General features: G+C 35.5%; 2 protein-coding genes across 22 annotated transcripts in view; one reads left to right on the forward strand and one right to left on the reverse strand.

The window, feature by feature from the left end:
- The window catches only part of LOC127839328 (nucleoporin NUP188-like), a 104817-nt gene extending 83098 nt beyond the window's left edge, over nt 1–21719 (reverse strand). The window contains exons 1-14 of the mRNA XM_052367631.1: nt 21646–21719; nt 20798–20855; nt 19359–19432; nt 18759–18840; nt 13784–13864; nt 11820–11960; nt 10821–10946; nt 9545–9592; nt 8384–8470; nt 7685–7761; nt 7221–7292; nt 5190–5433; nt 3846–3947; nt 1276–1341 (exon numbers count right to left, since the gene is read on the reverse strand). Of these exons, the coding sequence (XP_052223591.1) occupies nt 1276–1341; nt 3846–3947; nt 5190–5433; nt 7221–7292; nt 7685–7761; nt 8384–8470; nt 9545–9592; nt 10821–10946; nt 11820–11960; nt 13784–13864; nt 18759–18840; nt 19359–19432; nt 20798–20855; nt 21646–21695 (1308 nt within the window). The 5' untranslated portion in view covers nt 21696–21719. The remainder of the gene's footprint in view (nt 1–1275; nt 1342–3845; nt 3948–5189; nt 5434–7220; nt 7293–7684; nt 7762–8383; nt 8471–9544; nt 9593–10820; nt 10947–11819; nt 11961–13783; nt 13865–18758; nt 18841–19358; nt 19433–20797; nt 20856–21645) is intronic.
- The window catches only part of LOC127839330 (A disintegrin and metalloproteinase with thrombospondin motifs adt-1-like), a 288676-nt gene that overhangs the window by 113163 nt on the left and 153759 nt on the right, over nt 1–21754 (forward strand). The gene's annotated exons all lie outside the window — the stretch shown is intronic.

Below are 21754 nucleotides of genomic sequence, written 5' to 3' on the forward strand. Positions count from 1 at the left end.
ATTAGATGATCTTTCAAAAAAAAAAAGAAAAAAAATTCTTTTTTTTGGGGGGGGGGGGGGGATTCTGGGGTGGGGCGTGGGGGATGGTTTGGGTGGAGTCTTTTGTGGTATGTCAGGTAAGAGTTGTTTTGTCAAAGTACCAATCAAATCTGATCATAAATAAAAAAGTTGGCAATTTTAGCAAAATTTTATAATTTTACCTTGAGAGTCAAGGTCATTCAAAGGTCAAGGTAAAATTCAACTTGCCAGGTACAGTACCATAATAATAGCATAAAAGTATTTGAAGTTTGAAAGCAATAGCCTTGATAATTTAACCATATATTCAAAGTTACTAAGTTAAAAAAGGGCCATAATTCTATCAAAATGACAACCAGAGTTATGCAACATGTCCTGTACTGTCCCCTTATGATAGTTTGTGAGTGTGTTAAGTATGAAAGCAATATCTATAATACTTTAGGAGTAAAGTGGACCAAAACACAAAACTTAACCAAATTTTCAATTTTCTAAGTATAAAGGGCCCATAATTCTGTCAAAATGCCAGTCAGAGTTACATAACTTTGCCTGCACAGTCCCCTTATGATAGTTAGTAAGTGTTGCAAGTATGAAAGCAATAGCTTTGATACTTTAGGAATAAAGTGGACCTAAACACAAAACTTAACCAAATTTTCAATTTTCTAAGTATAAAGGGCCCATAATTCTGTCAAAATGCCAGTCAAAGTTACATAACTTTGCCCGCACAGTCCCCTTATGATAGTTAGTAAGTGTTGCAAGTATGAAAGCAATAGCTTTGATACTTTAGGAATAAAGTGGACCTAAACACAAAACTTAACCAAATTTTCAATTTTCTATGTATAAAAGGGCACATAATTCTGTCAAAATGCCAGTCAGAGTTTCATAACTTTGCCTGCACAGTCCCTTTATGATAGTTAGTAAGTGTTGCAAGTATGAAAGCAATAGCTTTGATACTTAAGGAATAAAATGGACCTAAACACAAAACTTAACCAAATTGTCAATTTTCTAAGTATAAAAAGTGCACATAATTATGTCAAAATGCACGCCAGAGTTATCTAACTTTGCCTGCCCAGTCCCCTCATGATAGTAAGTAAGTGTACCCAGTTTGAATGCAATAGCTTTGATACTTTATGAGAAAAGTGGACCTAAACACAAAACTTAACGGGACGCCGACGCAGACGCCAAGGTGATGACAATAGCTCATTTATTTAAAAAAAAAAATAGATGAGCTAATAAAACTAATCTTGGGGTTACAATAAATACCTTGCTCCATACGTTCACCGCTATGAACTCTCGTGCCATCACTTTTGCTGTTATGTCGATTAACACCTGCAGAAAAATATGCAGTATGTCTAAAAAATATTATCGATTAAAATTTCAAGAACATGATACAGAAATTTTAAGTAAAATTATCACAACTTAAATTAACAATAAAATTATAATCAATATAAATTATTAGAGAGTATCAAAAATTAAACTATTGGATAATATCATAAGCATATTTCAATGTTTCTATTTTGAGCAGCACCCTGTAGCATTTCCAAAGTCAGATTTTTGCAAGCCCGTGAATTGGAATTCATTCATACTTTGGTACTTTTCACAACAGCAAGGGCATACATAAACAAGACCTGTCAGAGGACAGCGCGCTCGACTATTCGAGTGCTTGACAGTATAACGTAAGCCATCATGGGGAAATTGTTCAAATTATTCAATAAGGTCAAGGAAATAGTTCAGGTATATTTTCCACAATCTATTGAACATTTGTAAAGACATAAAAGAAACTAATAAGATTTTATTTCAAGTTTGATAGCAATAGCTTGGGTGGGAAGTTTGGAAGGTCCTTGAAAAATGAAGTAAATAAATGTTGTTGTTTTTTTGTAACCATGTTTTTAAGAAAAAAAATATTCGTTTTGGGTTGGGTAGGGGGGGGGAGTTGAGAGGGGGGTATAATGTGGGGTGTGGTCATTTATTAGATGATCTTTCAAAAATAAAAAAAGGAAAAAAAAACACAAAAATTGTTGTTGTTGTTTTTTTTGGGGGGGGGGGGGCAGGGATTCTCGGTTGGGGCGTGAGGTATTGTTTGGGTGGAATCCATTGTGGCATTCAGGTAAATGTTGTTTTGTCAAAGTATTAATAAAATCTGATCATAAATAAAGAAGTTATGGCAATGTAACTAAAGTAATATGCATATTATAAGTGAAAAAAGGGCCATAATTCTTACAAAATGCTTGATACAGTTGTCTGCTCTTGTTTATAGATTGGGGTCATGTTGGTAAAGAAGTTTGCAAAAAATGAAAGCAATATGTCAAGGGACAAAGAAAATATCTGAGGTGGTACGCAAACTTTAACATAGATTTATCAATAATATGCATATTGTAAGTGAAACAAGAGCTGTCACCATAGGATGACATATGCCCCCTATAAATGCTTTGATAGAAGTTATAGCATTTTTCAAAACCTAAACGCAGATTTCGAAACCTAAACGCGGACCTCAAGTTCAAGGTCAAGGTCACATGGGTCAAAATTTTTGTGCGTTTGGAAAGGCCTTGTCCATATAAACATGTATACCAAATATGAAGGTTATATCTCAAGGGACATAGAAGTAACGAGCATTTTTCGAAACCTTAACGCAGATTTTGAAACCTAAACGCAGACCCTAAGTTCAAGGTCAAGGTCACAGGGGTCAACATTTTTGTGCGTATGGAAAGGCCTTGTCCATATACACATGCATACCAAATATGAAGGCTTTATCTCAAGGGACATAGAAGTTATGAGCATTTTTCGAAACCTAAACGCAGATTTCAAAACCTAAACGCGGACCCTAACTTCAAGGTAAAGGTCACAGGGGTAAAAAAAATTGTGCGCATGGAAAGGCCTTGTCCATATACACATGCATACCAAATATTAAGGTTATATCTCAAGGGACATAGAAGTTATGTGCTTTTTTGGAAACCTAAACGCAGATTTCGAAACCTAAAAGCGGACCCTAAGTTTAAGGACAGGTCAAAGGGGTGAACATTTTTGTGCGGATGGAAAGGCCTTGGCTATATACACATGCATACCAAATATGAAGGTTATATCTCAAGGGACATAGAAGTTATGAGCATTTTTGGAAACCTAAACGCAGAGCTCGAAACCTAAATGCGGACCCTAAGTTCAAGGTCAAGGTCACAGGGGTAAAAAATTGTGTGCGTATGGAAAGGACTTGTCCATATACACATGCATACCAAATATGAAGGTTATATCTCAAGGGAAATAGAAGTTATGAGCATTTTTCGAAACCTCAACGCAGATTTCGAAACCCAAACGCAGACCCTAAGTTCAAATGTCAAGGTCACAGGGGTAAAAATTTTTGTGGGTATGGAAAGGCCTTGTCCATATACACATGCATACCAAATATGAAGGTTATATCTCAAAGGACATAGAAGTTATGAGCATTTTTCGAAACCTCAACGCAAAGTGTGACAGACAGACGGACAGACAAACGGGCAGTCTGATCACTATATGCCCCCTTTTCTTCGAAAGGGGGCATAAAAAGGGCCATAATTCTTACAAAATGCTTAATACAGTTGTCTGCTCTTGTTTATAGGTTGGGGTGATGTTGGTAAAGAAGTATGCAAAATATTAAAGCAATATGTCAAGGGACAATGAAAATATTTGGGCAGATACGCAAACGTTAAAATTTGCACGCTAACGCTAATGGGAACACTAACGCCGACGCCGGGGTGAGTAAGATAGCTCCAATATATATATTTCATATATAATAGTCGAGCTAAAAAGTAAACCTTCATTATTACAATTGTTACTTACTCCAAGAGAATACAGTTGCCTACCTGCATCTCCATGTGACTCCGTGTGAGTGTGGTTTCCTCAAAGGCTGTCAATGCTGCCAGCAACACGGTGTAGATGACGCAGTGAGACAGGGAGGCTGTCATCTGAAAGATATTAGGTACAGTGGAACCGTTCTAAATCGGAAACTCCTTGGACCATGTGAAGACTCTGATACAGAGAGGATTCAGATTTATGCAATATACAGTTAAGAGAGCAAAACTGTTATTATCTACTTAACTTTTCTTTTTCCATAAACAATAGTTTGAGCCTAAACCTTCATATTGTGAAACATTTATATTCCTCTCCAGATTGAAAGCAATGAGATACACCGGTTGTATCCATTTTGATGTTTGATTCGAAAACAGACACGAGGGTCAAAGGCAACCAATCTTATTTGAAGATCATAGCAATATTAAAATAGTATTGATATCAAAGTAAAATGAGTTTTTTTTATTCCAAATGAACCATATATGAATTCGGCCTACCTTAAGTAATGTTTTCGCACAATACAATTTAAACCTTAATGGTGGCCCTTAACTTTTGGAAATGCTAGTTGACAGTGTGTTATATCTGAATTCTTAACTTGTTGTGTAAGTCATCTGACACCTTGGACATGTGATTTCAAGACTGGATGGGGTGCTTAAAATAATTGAACCATAACATTAGAATTAATTGGTAAAAAGCCATTAAAAATAAACAATGATTCACTCAGTGGATGCTATCATAAAGATATATTGGATATTTAGTATATATAGTTGAAACAAAAAGGTTTAAAATAATGAGATTTTTTTTTGCACACAACATCATTGCCTTCTTACAGATTTCCTGCAGATTGGTTCCTGGTTCGTACAGTCATAATTGAACAAAAACTAAGTACCACAATTTCATAATTAACAATTCCTTTTTTCCAAAAACATAGTGACCTTTGAAATTCTGATAATCTATTCAAAATAAATACACAGCCGTCTCACATTTCCCCAGAATGGTTCCTGGCTCAGCATGTCTAGTATGAAGGCGAACACGTTGAGGCGTGTTTTTAAGTCTTCATTGGGTAAATATAAATAATTTTACCATAACATTATCAATATTGGATTAAGATACCCTTTAACATCAAACAAAAAATTCACAAGGCAGCTGCTAACTATTGGAAATTGAGGTAATAAATAAACAGCCTTTTCACAGATTTCCCGCAGAATGGTTCCTGGCCCAGAATGTCCAGTATGAAGTAGAAAATGTTGGTTTGAAAGTCATGTACAATAAACAGTTGTTTCACAAGGCGGTCGCTACCAAAAAGTTATTTTGCAAATTAAGAAAATATATATTAAATAACTCCATAGCTTTCTTACAGATTTCCCGCAGAACGGTTCCTGGCTCAACATGTCCAGTATGAAGTCAAACACATTGAGCTGCAGGGCCTGGTTCCCATACTTCTTGGTCAGCTGACCCCCACCCCCCTCTATAAATAGCTGACGAATCACGGCCCAACTCAGTAGGAGGGGCCCGTGGGGTTGCTCCGCCCCCAGCAACTGTACCGCCTTGTCTATGGCCTGGAACATGTGCTGGTCCTTCAGGAGGCTGTGCTCTTCTGCTCTGTGAAAATAAATATAAACACATTGACAACAATTTTATCTGCATTTAGACATTTGTATATCCGATAATTTCAGCTCCACCCACAATATGGCCAGGTAGCGTTCGTATGATCTGGGAAAATCAAAACACATTTTATCCTACAGCTAAATGATTTTTAAGAAGGCATTTCTGGCTTGTTATGTAAACGTGTGCTATTCAAGTCTACCAACCTTTACACTGCTCCTACATGTATATTGCTGATCGATTTTTTTGGTTGATCCTTGGAGAGGCTGTGAAAATCAAAATGAGCCTGGGTATGTGCAAATGGGGTTTAATGCATGTGTGCAAAGTTTCGTCCCAGATTAATCTGTGAAGTTTGCACAGGCTAATCTGGGAAGACACTTTACCCCTAAATTTGATTATTGCTAAAAAGAGACTTCCTTGAAAATAAATATGATCAAAGCGGAAAAAGTTGTCCCTGATTAGCCTGTGCAGAGTGTGCAGGCTAATTTGGGATGACACTTTACAAACATGTATGATACATGTAAGAAGTGTAAGAAGTGTCAGACTAATAAATTCTGTGGATTTATCACAGTATTTGAACATGCCACCATTCTGGTCCTGCATTTTACCCTGTTCCTTTTTAGCATCGCTGTATATCTTGTTTGATAAAAAATATTGTCCTATTTTCCATCAAATAATTTTTAGTCATGGCAGTTAGGATACCTTAAATGGCTGCCAATCAAATCTGCCCATAATTGATAACCAGAAAGTATTATTTTTGTGAATGTTTTGAAGCCTACAACAAGATGCAGTGTTAAATTAACGTATATGCCCCAAGTGGAAAGTTTATAACTCTAGAGTCTTCAGCCCACTTGAATAATTGTACAAAAATAGGTTGAATGTCAGGGTTAAAATGAGGTCAGCTGATTTGGGTTGATTACTAGAATTCAAATACCTTATTTATTCAAGTATCAAAGATTTGTAGGGAGCAAATTACTCTCCAGGGCTTCCCCTGGCTCAAAAATTTCTTTAGCCAAATTCGCCTTGTTTTGGCAAAGTTCTTCTATTTTTGGCTATTTTTAAGTTTTAATGAAGAAAAAGGTTGTAGCCAAATAGAATTTTCTTTAGCCAAATAGTTCAATTTGTAGCCATTGGCTAATTTGGTGAATGACAGAGTAAGCCCTGCTCTCTAACGGGCAGAAGAACTAACAAATAATCAATCAAACAAACACGCTGACAGGCAAATCACTTTATGCTTTCCACATCTGTAGCTGCTAGGGGTATACAAATGGAAACAAGTCTACAGTATACATGTTCCTTGATTTCTTGTAAATTCTGATGTCTGTTATAAGGAGATCATCTTAAGGTGTTTGCGTATTGCCTGATAATTGATACATTTTGTTGAAATATTTCTTTTCAAAAGAAATTTGTGGCAATTAAATTAAGTTGTTCAAATCTAAGAAAAGTGGAGAAATTTTGACCATACTGCAGAAATCATCCAAAGTAAATCCTTTTCTTAAACTTTAAACTCTGGGCCTGTATTCACCAACCAATTATTTGATTTAAGTTAAAAAGTAACCAAAATTCGTAAAAATCTTAAAATTGTTGAATTGTATCACTACTTGAAAGTGAAGTCCAACACCTGTTATTACAACACTCTTTATTAAGAACTCTTTGTTAATTACATAAGCATTATTTTTAGCCTGTATACATATATGTTTTCTAGGATGAAAGTCTATTTTTTGTTCTTAAGTCTAAGAATAGGTTTGTGAATACAGACCCAGGGCTCAGATCATGTTACCAACCTTTTTGAGCTGGCAAGGCGCTCCACTGTTTCCAGATCTAGAGCTTGCAGGAGGACTAGCACCTCCAGGGAGCTGAAAGATATATATTGCAACATTTTGAATTGTGTAATGAAATTTAAACTTTGATAATTACTTAAAATGTCATCATTTTTTAAAATTTATATAATAAGGGGTTTCATTAAATACAATCAATTGGGGGGAATAATCTATTGTTTTGAGTTTATTATACAATAAAACCAGGCTACTGTAGTTCAAAAGTTAAAAGTAATTGACAATATCAATTAATTAAAATCATACTCTTAATTAGCCGCCTCCACCCCAAATCCAGTCTAATAAGAAAGTGTCGTCCCTTATTAGCCAGTGCATACTTCACAATTTTATCTGGGACGACTCTATACACACATGCACATCCAAACAAATCATAAACTTCCCATAACTGTGAGACTTTAAATTGTACCACTCACCCGATTCGTTTGACCAGCCTGTCCATCGGTTCCTCAAGGACGTGTTTAAAATTCTGTCGCCGACCAAATCCCTGTCTCTGTACAAAAGGAAGTCAAGATCATATATAATGAGACATTCCTTACTAAATAATGACATCAACCAAGAGTACCCTTAACAAGAATGCAGTTTTGCCAAAAACCTATATTAAGTAACATGAGCACAGGTAAAGCTGACACTAGCATACTTTATCTCTTTTTTACCAAAGGAACATTTATTTGGAATTTTAGGTGAAATCAGACCAGCAAGACTCTCAATGCAAATATTAAAAGTTTTTGTGTATAGACATTTACGAGAAACTGTACCAACCAATGAGAACCTTTACAGGCTTATTATAAAGAGTATTATAAAGATCGGACAATACATGTGGTTTCTAGCGTGTTAACAAGGTTTAACTATATTCATTTTCGGTAAAATGCCCCGCCCACTGGGGCCATGTTTTTCAACCAACCATAACCATTTATAAACCCGTCTAAGGTATCATTTGGACAAATCTTCTGACCACGTTTCATGACAATCAGACGATAAATGTGGCCTCTATAGTATTAACAAGGCAAATGTTGAAGCTGCCACTGCACGAAGGCCAAATCGTTACCATGAGTACATTGTGCCAAGGTTAGCTAAAAAGAACTGTTTTTAGTAGCATAATAGCTAAACCAGACCTTGAATTTGTCCAGCAGCTTGATGAAGTCTCCAGGTGATGCCTCAAAGTCTTTCCAGTAGACCAGCAGTATTTCCAGCAGCTCTACCTAAATACAAGCACAAGAATATAGCACATTTTGTACTGCTCATGGGTATCGTACATGAATACATTGAAAAGTTGAACAATTGCTATTTGGAATTGTTTAAGTCCATAGGAAGGAAAAGTTTTCATGAAGTAAAGTGAATTAGAAGTGGGTTCATGATTTTTAAAGTGGTGCTCATAAATAAAGGTGCTGACCATAGTTTTTAAATAAAATCTATACATTTGACAATTATGACAAAAGATTTGAAAAAAAGGGGTCATCTGCCAGTCATGATCAATGTTCCTATTAAGTTTCATGATCCTAGGCGTAAGTATTCTTGAGTTATCATCCGGAAACCATTTTACTGTTTAGAGTCACTGTGACCTTGACCTTTGACCTAGTGACCTGAATATCAATAGGGGTCATCTGCCAATCATGATCACTGTACCTATGAAGTTTCATGATCCTAGGCGTAAGCATTTTTTAGTTATCATCCGGAAAACCATTTTACTATTTTGAGTCACTGTGACCTTGACCTTGGACCTAGTGACCTAAAAATCAATAGGGGTCATCTGCCAGTCATGATCAATGTACCTATGAAGTTTCATGATCCTAGGCCTAAGCATTTTTGAGTTATCATCCCGAAACCATTTTACTATTTCGAGTCACTGTGACTTTGACCTTTTACCTAGTGACCTGAAAATCAATAGGGGTCATCTGCCAGTCATGATCAATGTACCTATGAAGTTTCATGATCCTAGGCCTAAGCGTTCTTGAGTTATCATTCGGAAACCATCTGGTGGACGGACCCACCGACCGACATGCGTAAAACAATATACCCCCTTTTCTTCGAAGGGGGGCATAAAAATCAAAAGTTACAGAAAAATTACTTTGTTGATCGTGAATATACAACAGCAGATGTAATTCTAAGGACAAACAAACACAACAATGATTTGAAGGCATCAATTTATGCACGAAAATGACTATGTGCAAAACTCAGTCTACATTGGTTTTTGACAAGGCATTAAACTGCGGCCATTTCACAGCAGGCACGCAATGTTCAAGCACTACAAAGTAAGCCTGTTTTCACAATATTACCTGTTCTTTCAAGTTCTGATGAGCCCAGACCAAGGCATGGCGGCTATCCTAAAACATATCCAGTTTGACAAAAGTTTACTTTACAATTAAGACTTTAAATCTGATAGAATAAGATTTAGCAGAAACAAATTATCATTTAAAACTGTTGGCTTGGAATAATGTTCTAAGTAGTCTAAGTTAACTAAAAAACAATATTAATGGCATTATGGTAGATTGGGGTAAGTTCTGTTGTCAAGAGAATATAAGAAGTGGGAATGAAGATAAAATTCTATATCGTTTCAAAGTTTGGTTAAGATAAACACTATGAAGATTAACCACAAAGATTTGTGCAACATAATGAAATTGGTAGTCTACAAAAACTGTTTACAGTTACCCGGAACTAACCCTTCTTGAACCACACAAATAAATACCATAAGTTTCCCAATAAATACCATGAGTTATCCCATAAATACCATGAGTTTGCCAATAAATACCATGGGTTTCCCAATAAATATGAGATTCCCAATAAATACCATGAGTTTCCCAATAAATAACATGGGTGTCCCAAATAAATACCGCGAGTTTCCTAATAGTTTCCTAATAAATGCCATGAGTTTCTCAATTAATACCATAAGTTTCCCAAATAAATACCATGAGTTTCCCAATAAATACCATGACTTTCCCCAATAAATACCATGAGTTTCCCAATAAATACCATGAATTTCCCAATAAATACCATGAGTTTCCCAATAAATACCATGAGTTTCCCAATAAATATCATGGGTTTCCCAATAAATACCATGAGTTTCCCAATAAATACCATTAGTTTCCCCAATAAATACCATGAGTTTCCCAATAAATACCATGAGTTTCTCAATAAATACCATAAGTTTCCCCAATTAATACCATAAGTTTCCCCAGTAAATACCATGAGTTTTCCCCAATAAATACCATGAGTTTCTCAATTAATTCCATAAGTTTCCCCAATAAATACCATGAGTTTTCAAATAAATACCATTAGTTTCCCCAATAAATACCATGAGTTTCCAAATAAATACCATGAGTTTCCCAATAAATACCATGAGCTTCTCAATAAATACCATAAGTTTCCCCCAATAAATACCATGAGTTTCCCAATAAATACCATAAGTTTCCCCAATACATACAATGAGTTTCCCCAATAAATACCATGAGTTTCCCCAATAAATACCATGAGTTTCCCCAATAAATACCATGAGTTTCCCAATAAATACCGTAAGTTTTCCCAATAAATACCATTAGTTTCCCCAATAAATACCATGAGTTTCCCATGAGTCTCCCAGGTAGGCAGCTGAGCCTCAGTGACGTGATGCAGCTGTTCTAGAACCTTCTTGATCAGCTCGTTGTTTAGCAACAGTTCATTAAGGAATTCTTGGTACTCCTCCTGTATTAAGAGTTGTGACATTAAGAACAGATGAACTTCTTTCTCTTCAAGTCGCTCGAAGGTCAAAAATGACGATGAGACATGCAAAGTTATACATTTCCAAATATAGAATTTTAAGCAGTTTTTTAGTATGATATACTAATCAATATATAAGGTAGCTATGGCGTAGAGGATATGGTGTCCACCTAGTGACCGGGAGGTCATGGGTTCGATCCCCACTGTGGGAGCGTTCTTTAGATTTAACCAAAGACATTATGCACTGGTTCTTCCCAGAAAACGGATGCAAGAGCGCTTTAAAAAGCCTTAGGCTTTCAATGCAATTAAGTTTAAATAAATAGGTTTAAACTATGACATTGAGTTACTCTATATCTCCAATTTGCTGTGAGTTCAAACATGACTTTGTGATATATGAAGTTTTACATATCCCAGTCATTTTTAAAATTATATTCTTTTAATCCATGAACTAGCCATGAAAGTTATGAATTTGATCAAATATTGGTTTAAAATTAACGAAGGTCTTAAGAAGTTAACGAGGCATGTCAAACTCAGCTCATAGCTTTATACATGTTTCAAGAAGAGTGCAGATAACATACAACATAATGTAAAATCACTGGTTCGTATGCTGGAAGGTTTGTAATTTCTAACCTATTGAGAATAATCTTCCACAAAAAAATCATTGCGAATTCTGAATAATTGAGCTGCATTTTTGGAAAACATTGGCGTAAAGTGTCGTCCCTGATTAGCCAGTGCGGACTTTCCACTTTTACCACTTTTGGTAAATTAAAGGCAGTATTTTCTAAACAAAAATCCAGTTGAAGTGGAGACTGGAGAGTGTGCACATGCATTTAGCCCTGTTTTCTCAGAACGACCTACCCTATAAGGATGTCCCTCAGCCTCCTGCCAGAAAGTGAGGATGTGTTTGACAGTCTGCAGCAGGTAGAGCCTCTCACAGTGGTAGAAGTCACGGATCTTCACCATCAGCCCTTGCATGTGACGTTCTGTGCTCAGGGCAAGCTGTGGAGTGATGCAGTGGGGACAATAATATATTACCCATGCTCTGTGAAAAGGGAGCTTAATGCATGTGCGTAAAGTGTTGTCCCAGATTAGCCTGTGCAGTCTGCACAGGCAAATCAGGGACGATATTTTATGCTCAACAGGATTTTTGCTAAGCAGATACTTTCTTTAAACGAAAAAAAAAATCATAAAAGCCTAGTGTTGTTCCTGATTAGCCTGTACTGACTGTGCAGGCTATTCTGGGACGACACTTTACGCACATGCATTAAACCCCCTTTTCACAGAGCACCGCCCATATATTATCATACCTCACTTGACTGTACCATGTTATTTCCAAATATCTCGCATGTGAACGCCTTGGTTGACATTACTGTTCTCAGGTTGACAATACCTTGTATCATCCCCTTTGGAAAGTGATATTTATAAAGTACATCAGGACTTTTTTTTCTTATATAACAGAGGAAGAAACAGGAAACCGTCGGAGACGGGTGATGCTCTCCAAAGTTTTTTTTGTCACAATATTGCACTATATATTCAGATAAAAGGAAACGTCTTGAGGGGCATAACTTTGGACAAAATAATACGATGGATGGTTTAGCAACTTAAAAATTTCAAAGGGCCATAACTCTTTAAATAAATCATCTAACCAGAACCCACATCTCCTCAAGGTAGTAAAGCTTCCCATAAAGCTTCATTGAAGTCCAGTCAGTAGTTTGGGAGAAATAGCTCGGACAAGAATTGCACTATATTTACAGTTTATAGAAAATTTCAAAAGGCCATAACTCTGTGATAAATCATCCGACCATTACCGGCTGATAATATGCACATCTCCTGTTGGTAGTGAAGCTTCCCATAAAGTTTCATTGAATTCCCGTGATAATTTGCTGAGAAATAGCTTGGACAAGAATTGCACTATATGTACAATGGAAAATATCAAAGGGTCATTACTCTGTGAAAAATCATCCGACCATAACTGGCTGATAATATGCACATCTCCTGTTGGTAGTGAAGCTTCCCATAAAGTTTCATTGAATTCCCATTATAAGTTGCTAAGACATAGCTCGGACAAATAAATTGCACTAAATATACAATGGAAAATTTCAAAGGGCCATAACTCTGTGAAAAGTCACCCGACCAGAACCGGCTAATAATATGCAAATCTCCTCTTGGTAGTGAAGCTTCCCATAAAGTTTCATTGAATTCAGGTCATTAGTTGCTGAGAAATAGCCCAGACAAGAATTGCACTAAATGTACAGTTAATGGAAAATTTCAAATGGCCATAACTCTGTGAAAAATCATCGGACCAGAACCGGCTGATAATATGCACATCTCCTCTTGGTAGTGAAGCTTCCCATAAAGTTTAATTGAATTCCGGTCAAAAGTTGCTGAGAAATAGCCCGTACACAAAAATTGTGCACGGACGGACGGACACACGGACGGACACACGGACGGACGGACAGACAAACGAAGTGGCGACCATATGCTCCCCCCCAAATCTTTTTTGGGGGAGCATAAAAAAGATGTCTTTCAATCATGCACTTTTGCTACCACTCCGTGCTCAGAATAAACTGTTAAGGATAAAATGGGCACTATGAAATATGCCAAAACTTCTTTCCTTATATACTTGTAATTTGTAAAACATTGCATAAATAAACATGCTTATGAAAACTAAAAGAATATATCCATTATTTTTGCTGACGAATTAAGCCAGGGAAGGGAAACTTTGGACAGTACTGGTTTCACTATAGTTAATTGCATCTATATAGGGAGAATTCTGACATTTTTTAGTTAAAAAGAGTTACCCGGATTGACCCTAAATATACCTGTAGATTCTTCTGTGAACCTCTGAAATCCTGAGAAATATAGGAGCAGAACACATCGTAACTCTGGGATTCATCCAATGCCTGGAAATAATAATATTTTCTTTTCATATATAAGGAACTGGCATAACAAACAGTACACAAAAGCAAAACTTACATCATGATGTAACAAGGAACAAAATTGTCACAAAACCAGGCTTTCATTGTGAAAAAAAAGTCTGATAAAGGGAGACAACTCAAACTGAACTTTTGAACTGACCAAACAAAATTAACCCCCTCTATAAGTTTGTTTCAAACCTCGGTGGTTCGCTGTGAAATACAGGTAAATGTGAATTAACATGTATATTTTGATATTGCAGACCGTATAATTTTTGCAAAGTTCTAGAATGTTTTGTTACATTTGTATGTACATTTGTATACATTGTAACTTGATTGTTAACAATCGTCATTATTTTCTACTTAATATTTTGTTTCTACAGTTTCTGCGTGAAGATTTATTTGTTGTTTATTTAAAGAATTGTTTGTTTTGTTAAAATTTTGGAAATGCTTTCTCGTTTGTGCACGTATAGCTTGCGGTATCCGGACAAATGGCACTCGGACAATTGGTACCCTATTTAAAGAACCCGGTCATAGCTATATATATGAACAGAATTGTTGCGATAAAAGTACCATCTCCGTGTATTGTGGTGTTTTCAAATAATATATTGTATACATGTACATATATTTTGTTTGGGTTATGGTGATTTAATATAAACAATATAAAATAATGACGATTGTTAACAATCAAGTTACAATGTAGTGCTGCAACAATACGCCAAAAACCGTATTGCAATATATTGTCAGTTCAAAAACCCGTATTGCAATATATCGCAATATATTGCTAACTTGTCCCAAAATTATAACTTGCCAATTACCCGATAATCCCATATATTCCAGCTTTAAAACAAATTTTTGTTAATATTTACTATACCGGTAAATGTGCTCAAGAATAACAAGAAACACAAACATTTGCAACATTTCTTAAGTATCAAATACATTTTGACATTTGTTACTATTGAAAGATGTGATGAAATAACGTCTAACCAGGGCGTTTTTTTCCACTGAACACGCGTAATTCACCTGACGTGATGTTCCCGTTTTTATACAACACAAAAAACACCCATACTTTCCATTAGACGTTCTACATGTCTGTATAATTTTCGCGCGCTTTTTATTGAGACAAAGGATAAAGCACTGTTTATTTGACGCTATAAATTTTTATTGTCGCATTAGCATTAAAATTTTGAAGCGTATTTCTAAAATTTGGATAACAAATTTAATAATGCTCAATTCAGAATCAAACGAAACATTTACAGCTGTGCGCAATTAATTCAACGATAATCTGTTCAAAAGCATCGAACGAATGCTTCGATGTAACAATGCTACTCTGTATAATATACTTTTCAGAATGCTATTTTTACGAAAAAAATTATTTACACTGCTTTGTTTTGTTTACCTTGTTATCATTATTTCGGATGGCTTTTCTGGACGAAATGTGAATGAATTTTTGTAAAATGTTCGTACCGGTATGATGAAAATCGTATCGCAATACAATATGCGGATTACGTATTGCGATATATACCGATATACGGGTAAATTGTTGCAGCACTATTACAATGTATACAAATGTACATACAAATGTAACAAAACATTCTATAACTTTGCAAAAATTATAAGGTCTGCAATATCGAAATATACATGTTCATTCACATTTACCTGTATTTCACCGCGAACCACCGAGGCCGCGGTGGTCCACCGCGATCATGGTGGTCCACCTTGAGATCGATTTCCCGATAACGTCTGCGGTGTTCAGCCACTGTCGACGCGATCTATAATGATGGAAACACCTTCCGATCGCGATGATTTTCCACGCTCACGAAAAATTGTCCACGGTGGGAGTGAGGTGGATGGCAGAAATCGCGCTAGACGCCCACCCAAAATTGCCTTTTACTATAATTTCTTCATTTCTACACTGTTTCACTTCAAATTGATACTGAACCTCTCTTATGACAATACGGTTAGTCTCAACTATGCATGGCCCCATTACCAACCCTCGGCCGCCCCACCTACATAGGCCACGCCTACCCAAAATTGCCTTTTACTATAATTTCTTCATTTCTACACCGATTCACTTAAAATAGATACTGAACCTCTTATATGACAATACGGTTAATCTCAACTATGCATGGCCTCATAACCAACCCTGGGGCGCCCCGCTCACATAGGCCACACCCACCCAAAATTGCCTTTAACTATAATTTCTTCATTTATACACCGATTTACTTCAAATTGATAAGAACCTCTCTTATGACGATACGGTTAATCTCAACTATGTAAGGCCCCATTACCAACTCTGGCGCACCCCGCCCACATAGGCCACGCCCATCTTAAATTGCCTTTTACTATAATTTCTTCATTTCTACACCAATTCACTTCTAATTGATACTGAACTTCCCTTATGACAATACGGTCAGTCTCAACTATGCATGGCCCCATTTCCAACCCTGGGGCGCCCCCTGGGTCAAACATGCGGCGTGGGAATTCGTGTCGGCCTCTGCCGCACCATTACTAGTTAAAGCTTATTTCCCATTTAAAACAAAAAGCAATAATACAAGAAATGCAATTTTAATGCATTATTTAAAGACATTTTAATATGATGGAAGTATTAAACATGCTTTTACTATACTTATTCTTTGGGAATTGAATTTCACAATTTTTACAAGTTTGCGACTCGTTTTGTTCACAAGTTTCAGAAGTTTGTGACTCATTTTTCACAATTTTGAAAAGTTTGCGACTCATTAGCTCACAAAGTGAGGGGGCAAGGACAACCAGAGCTCCAGATAAGGTTTTGTGAAATTCTTAACGTTACTACCAGATTTTCAAAAATAATTCTTAACTCTGAAATTTTATTCTTAACTTTACTACTTAGTTTTGGAAAATAATTCTTAACTTTTCTAAATGACCTAAAAATAAATAATAATGGTTATTTTCATGCAAAAAATCAAAGTAAACATACTAGCAACTTTATTTCTACGAGTTCAAAAGTGTCTATTCAGTATTATACAATTTTATTTTTCAAATACCTTCATATGCCCAAACTGTGCTTAGATTGCATGCCTTCGATTAGCTGAAATAATTCGTGTTCAGAATAAATCCAAGAGTCTGCCAAAGCAAAAATCATCAAAAGACTCTATGGCGGCAATTTATATTGACTAGCCTTCGATGGATTTCTACATATTTCACAATTAAAACGGGTCTCCCCTTCAATCTTTTCAACGATTGGCCACGGGCATTGTCCCTTCCACTCGTTCAATGTTTTTTGTTTAAGTTTGGACCCGTCGTGTCGCGTTTTTTTAAAGCTTTTCCGACTGTTTCGGCAACTGAACATACAACATTGTATAAAATCTTTTCTATTATGTCTTTCTTAACATTCAACTTCGGCTCACTTTGCGTACAAAATGTTAAAAACGTGTTTTTGCACACTTTGCAGTTTTTTAGGAAGCTCTTTGATCGCCGCCATTGTTTTTTGACAGATAGACTGTAAACGCCGCTTTTATTGGAAAAATGCGCTTTGTTAAACAAACCCAATAACCATTTTATATAAGCACCGAAAAGATCTTAAATACGCGAAAAGAACTCAATAAAAATTGATACGTACCGATGTAAAAATAATATTCGTAACTTGATTTTGTAATTCTTAATGGTACGACAAGATTTTTTAAATAAATACGTAACTGACTTGAAAATAATTCGTAATTACGAAAATACGACCCTTATCTGGAGCTCTGACAACTTCACAAAATCATGAAAAAAAAGCTATGGAGGATTTACTGTTAAGTATACTTGTATAGCCGCCACTGCTGGTTCTTGTCTTATAGTGAAACAGCCTTCATTAAACAAAGTAAACATAGTACTATTTATGTTAAAGAACTGTAGTGGATTTACATAGATACACTTCTGTGCTTTTCTTTTTTTCACAGCTTATTCAATCTTTAAAACAAAAGCCAATAGCACAAGAGCTGTACCATAAATTGTGTCTTGTTCTGAGAAAACTGGGCTTAATGCTTGAGTGTAAAGTGCCGTCCCAGATTAGCCTGTGCAATCCGCACAGGCTAATCAGGGACGACACTTTCCGCTTAAACTTGATTTTCGGTAAGAATGGACTTCCTTCAAACTAAAAATACCATAAAAGCGGAAAGTGTCTTCCCTGATTAGCCTGTGCAGACTGCACAGGCTAATCTGGGATGGCACTTTACACACAAGCATTAAGCCCAGTTTTGTCAGAACAAGACACAATTAGTGGAATTCCCTATTCAAAAGTGTAACACTTATTTAATTTAAAAGTTTAAATCACAAACAAAATGGTCTGATTATTAATTATCTCCTAAAAAATATTTTATGATTGGCTGTCATTTTCTGAAACTGTAACCCCTTGAAGATATATCAGAGGGTTTTTATCTGATTTTGGGGAAAGGGCCTGGCCTTTTTTCGAGGGGAAAACATCGCGCAAAACGCCGGATTTTCGGGAAAAAATAGCGTGAAACGCCGGATTTTGGGAAAAAAAGGAAAGTCTTAAATAATCAATTTAACATATTTACTGTTTTTTAAACAAATTTAAGGCAACTAAAAATTTATTATGCAAAATTTATTTTTCTTTTTTCTACACTGGATCAGGTTAAATTATATATTAAAAGGTTAAAAAAAAAAATTGGGGGGAGGGAAGAATATGAAATCTAGAGGAAAATTTACCTGCTGAGGGGAAAAAAAATCCGAGGGGAAAGGGCCGTTTTTCGGCGGGTCACAAAGAAGGAATAAAAACCCTGGATATATTATAACCTCCATTATCATTGACTTCCTGTCTTATAGTCAAATTTCCTTATAACCAAGTAAAAAGGGGTTTTCTGACAACTGCCTTCTTGATATTTGGTGCAAAACTTACCAGGAAAAATGTCAACTTTTGAACAAATTCCTGTTGTTGGCTTGATAATTTTTTAGCCTTCAGGAAGCTTCCTTCTGGTGCACTGTAAAATATTATGCATTATTAATTGTGTGGACTGGCATTATTAATTGTGTGGACTGTTTTTATTTTATTTCAGGCCCTTTTCTTGCCATTTTGGGGAAAAAAATGTAATTTCAGCATTGGCAATTTTATCACGCGAAAAGTCCACTGATTTTGGAAAAACTAATTTAATATAACTCTTAATAATAATTCAAATAAGAAGAACGAAATCATATAAATTACATTAATATAATTTTTTACATTTAATTGAAATAAAATTGAGATCTAACAATTGTTCGACACTTTATTTTCAAAGAAACTCTTTTCTTTCATATTGTGATTTGTGTTTTACTATTTCACTTTGGGAATGGGTCAGCTAAATGGACTCATAGATACGCCACTAAAAGGCCTGTATTTGAATTAACCTTCATTAAGGTGAGTGATTATAAGTAAATATCCTGCACAATTACAAAATTGATAAAGTATTGTTAACTAGCAATAACGTTCAATCATATGGACTTATTATGCAAAATACTATACTTAGGTGCTTTATAAAACAGCAATCCTTTGAGAATCTTCTCTTTATTCCTGGCAAGTTCCCTTTTGATAAGTTCCTGAAAAAAAAATCCCAGAAAAATACATAAGTTGTTGTTAAATTTAATGCAATATATAGAGAATAATATGTTAGTTTTGGATAAAGATCAAGTTTATCATGCGAGGCTAAGAACCAGGGTAGCCTCGCGCTACCTTGGTTCGAGCAGAGCATGATAAACTTGATCTTTATCCAAAACTCACATAATATTCTATTTAACCAATTATTTTCTCCCTTTTCCATTAATAATTATAAAATATCACATTTTTTAATGATTTTATCTTTCCATGTGTGTAAAAACAAATTCTCTCATTTTTGGAAAAACCCAAATCTGATCTAAAAATAGCGATAGTATAAAGCTTAAGTTTATACGATCGTTGTTATACTATAAATTTTCCTCTGGTAATAGGATAAACATTATTCTTCAAGTATGCTTGTTTGTTTAGTTGAGCTTGTTTAATTGGGATTTTTTGCCATTTCAATCTTTTTACAAAGTTGGCCAGTTTACCTGTTGTATATGCACATACTAAGAGAATTAACTGACAACTGCCTACTTGAATCTGACTAATGTCCATAAAAAGGATTTCATGACCAGAAATGCAAACCAGGATAACACTCTAGCTGATTTGGTTGATCTCTGTTTCAAATACATAAGTAATAGCTCAACAAACTCACAAGAAATGAAGTACAATCAGTTGAAACCTTGATCTAATAATCGTTTTTCCTGAATCTTGCATGCTTTAACTGAGGTAAAATGTACAAGCTCTGTGCACTTCAATGTATCTAAGATAAGATCTAGAGTGAAAGTGTTTCCGCCTAATCCTTGTTGCTTTCCACTGTGAGTTGTACATAACGTGTCAAAATCTTTTGAAACAAAATGTCTATTTTGTAATCTTACATATTTCTCTAGTAACATACTGTACATAGAATCCCAAAGGCAGTACAGGCACTAAAATTTTTAATTTTAATTTGACATTATATAATTGGTTTGTTTTGTGGGCAATGATTTAACATGACATTGCATTTTTCCCTCAGAGTCATTCTGTTGAAACTTATGGACATAAATTTAATATATGCTGTCTAGCAGATTGACACATTTTGCTTCAAATAACATCATCTAATGGTTGTTCACAAGCTAATAATTATTAACCCTTTGCATGCTGGGAAATTTGTCGTCTGCTAAAATGTTGTCTGCTGAATTTCTAAAATTAGCATTTTCTTCGATTTTTTTTCAAACAATACTAACAGAATAGCAAACAGTTTGGATCCTGATGAGACGCCACGTTCTGTGGCGTCCCATCTGGATCCAAACTGTTTGCAAAGGCCTTTAAAATTCGGTTCCCGCACTGAAAGGGTTAAGAAAATCTTATTCACAATTTATATATACCCTTGGTCTCAGAATACCAGTTCCGCTGACATACTGCCACAAGTTTCTGTTTCCAAAGCTGAAAATATAAACATTCAATTCATACATAAAACCTCATTTGAACAGCCTCTGTTACTGCATGTCCAACCTCACTCAGACAAGGTAGGAAGCTCTGAAACAATGACAATAAAGCTGGGTAATTAACAACTTTTGCCAATAATAAATATAAAGACATGACCAGACTTAAATTTTAGCTTTGGATTTGAGACTTTCGTGGATAAGGTTCCAGGGCTTTCTTTGTAATCCAAATATTGTCTTTATTGAGCACATGGCCACCAATCAACAAATTTGGCTACAAATATTGTAAATGAAAACAACCATGACCATAACATTTCTTTTGAATTAATAAAAAACAAACCAATTTTTTCATGTTGACATCTATAATATATTAAAGTTATATCATGTGCTACATTTCTACTAAATGCTTTAAGGAACAACACAACAGGGAGAAAGGTATATTTAAAATAAGATAAGTTTTTCCATAACTTATTTTAAACAAAAACCAACCAAAAGTAGATGAAATTTGCATTTATTCAATGAAATTAAAAACACATTCGGTGCCACGCATTGAGTAGCATAAATATACATTTGAAAAAACACACACAATTGTTATGCCTCGTGGTTAATAAACAGCCATCCAACAGTTGAAAAATTTAAAACAAAACAAATCCGAAACAGAAACCATCCGAAAAGCTAGTCCACGCGCCTATGATTTTATTGGCAACGTGTGGTTAAACCAAACCTTCAACTAAATATGCTTATAAATAGAGTAAAAGTTTTGCGAATTTGTATCGTAATTTAAAGCATACGTCTCTGTTTTACGGGATTCACCAGCCGACCCCGCCATGTTTTCAAACATTACGTATCCGAAACGATCGTCCAAACTTCCATTCCTTTACCTCCTAATTCGGTAGAAAG

The sequence above is a fragment of the Dreissena polymorpha genome, chromosome 7 (assembly GCF_020536995.1).
Source record: "Dreissena polymorpha isolate Duluth1 chromosome 7, UMN_Dpol_1.0, whole genome shotgun sequence".
Taxonomy (NCBI): Eukaryota; Metazoa; Mollusca; class Bivalvia; order Myida; family Dreissenidae; genus Dreissena; species Dreissena polymorpha.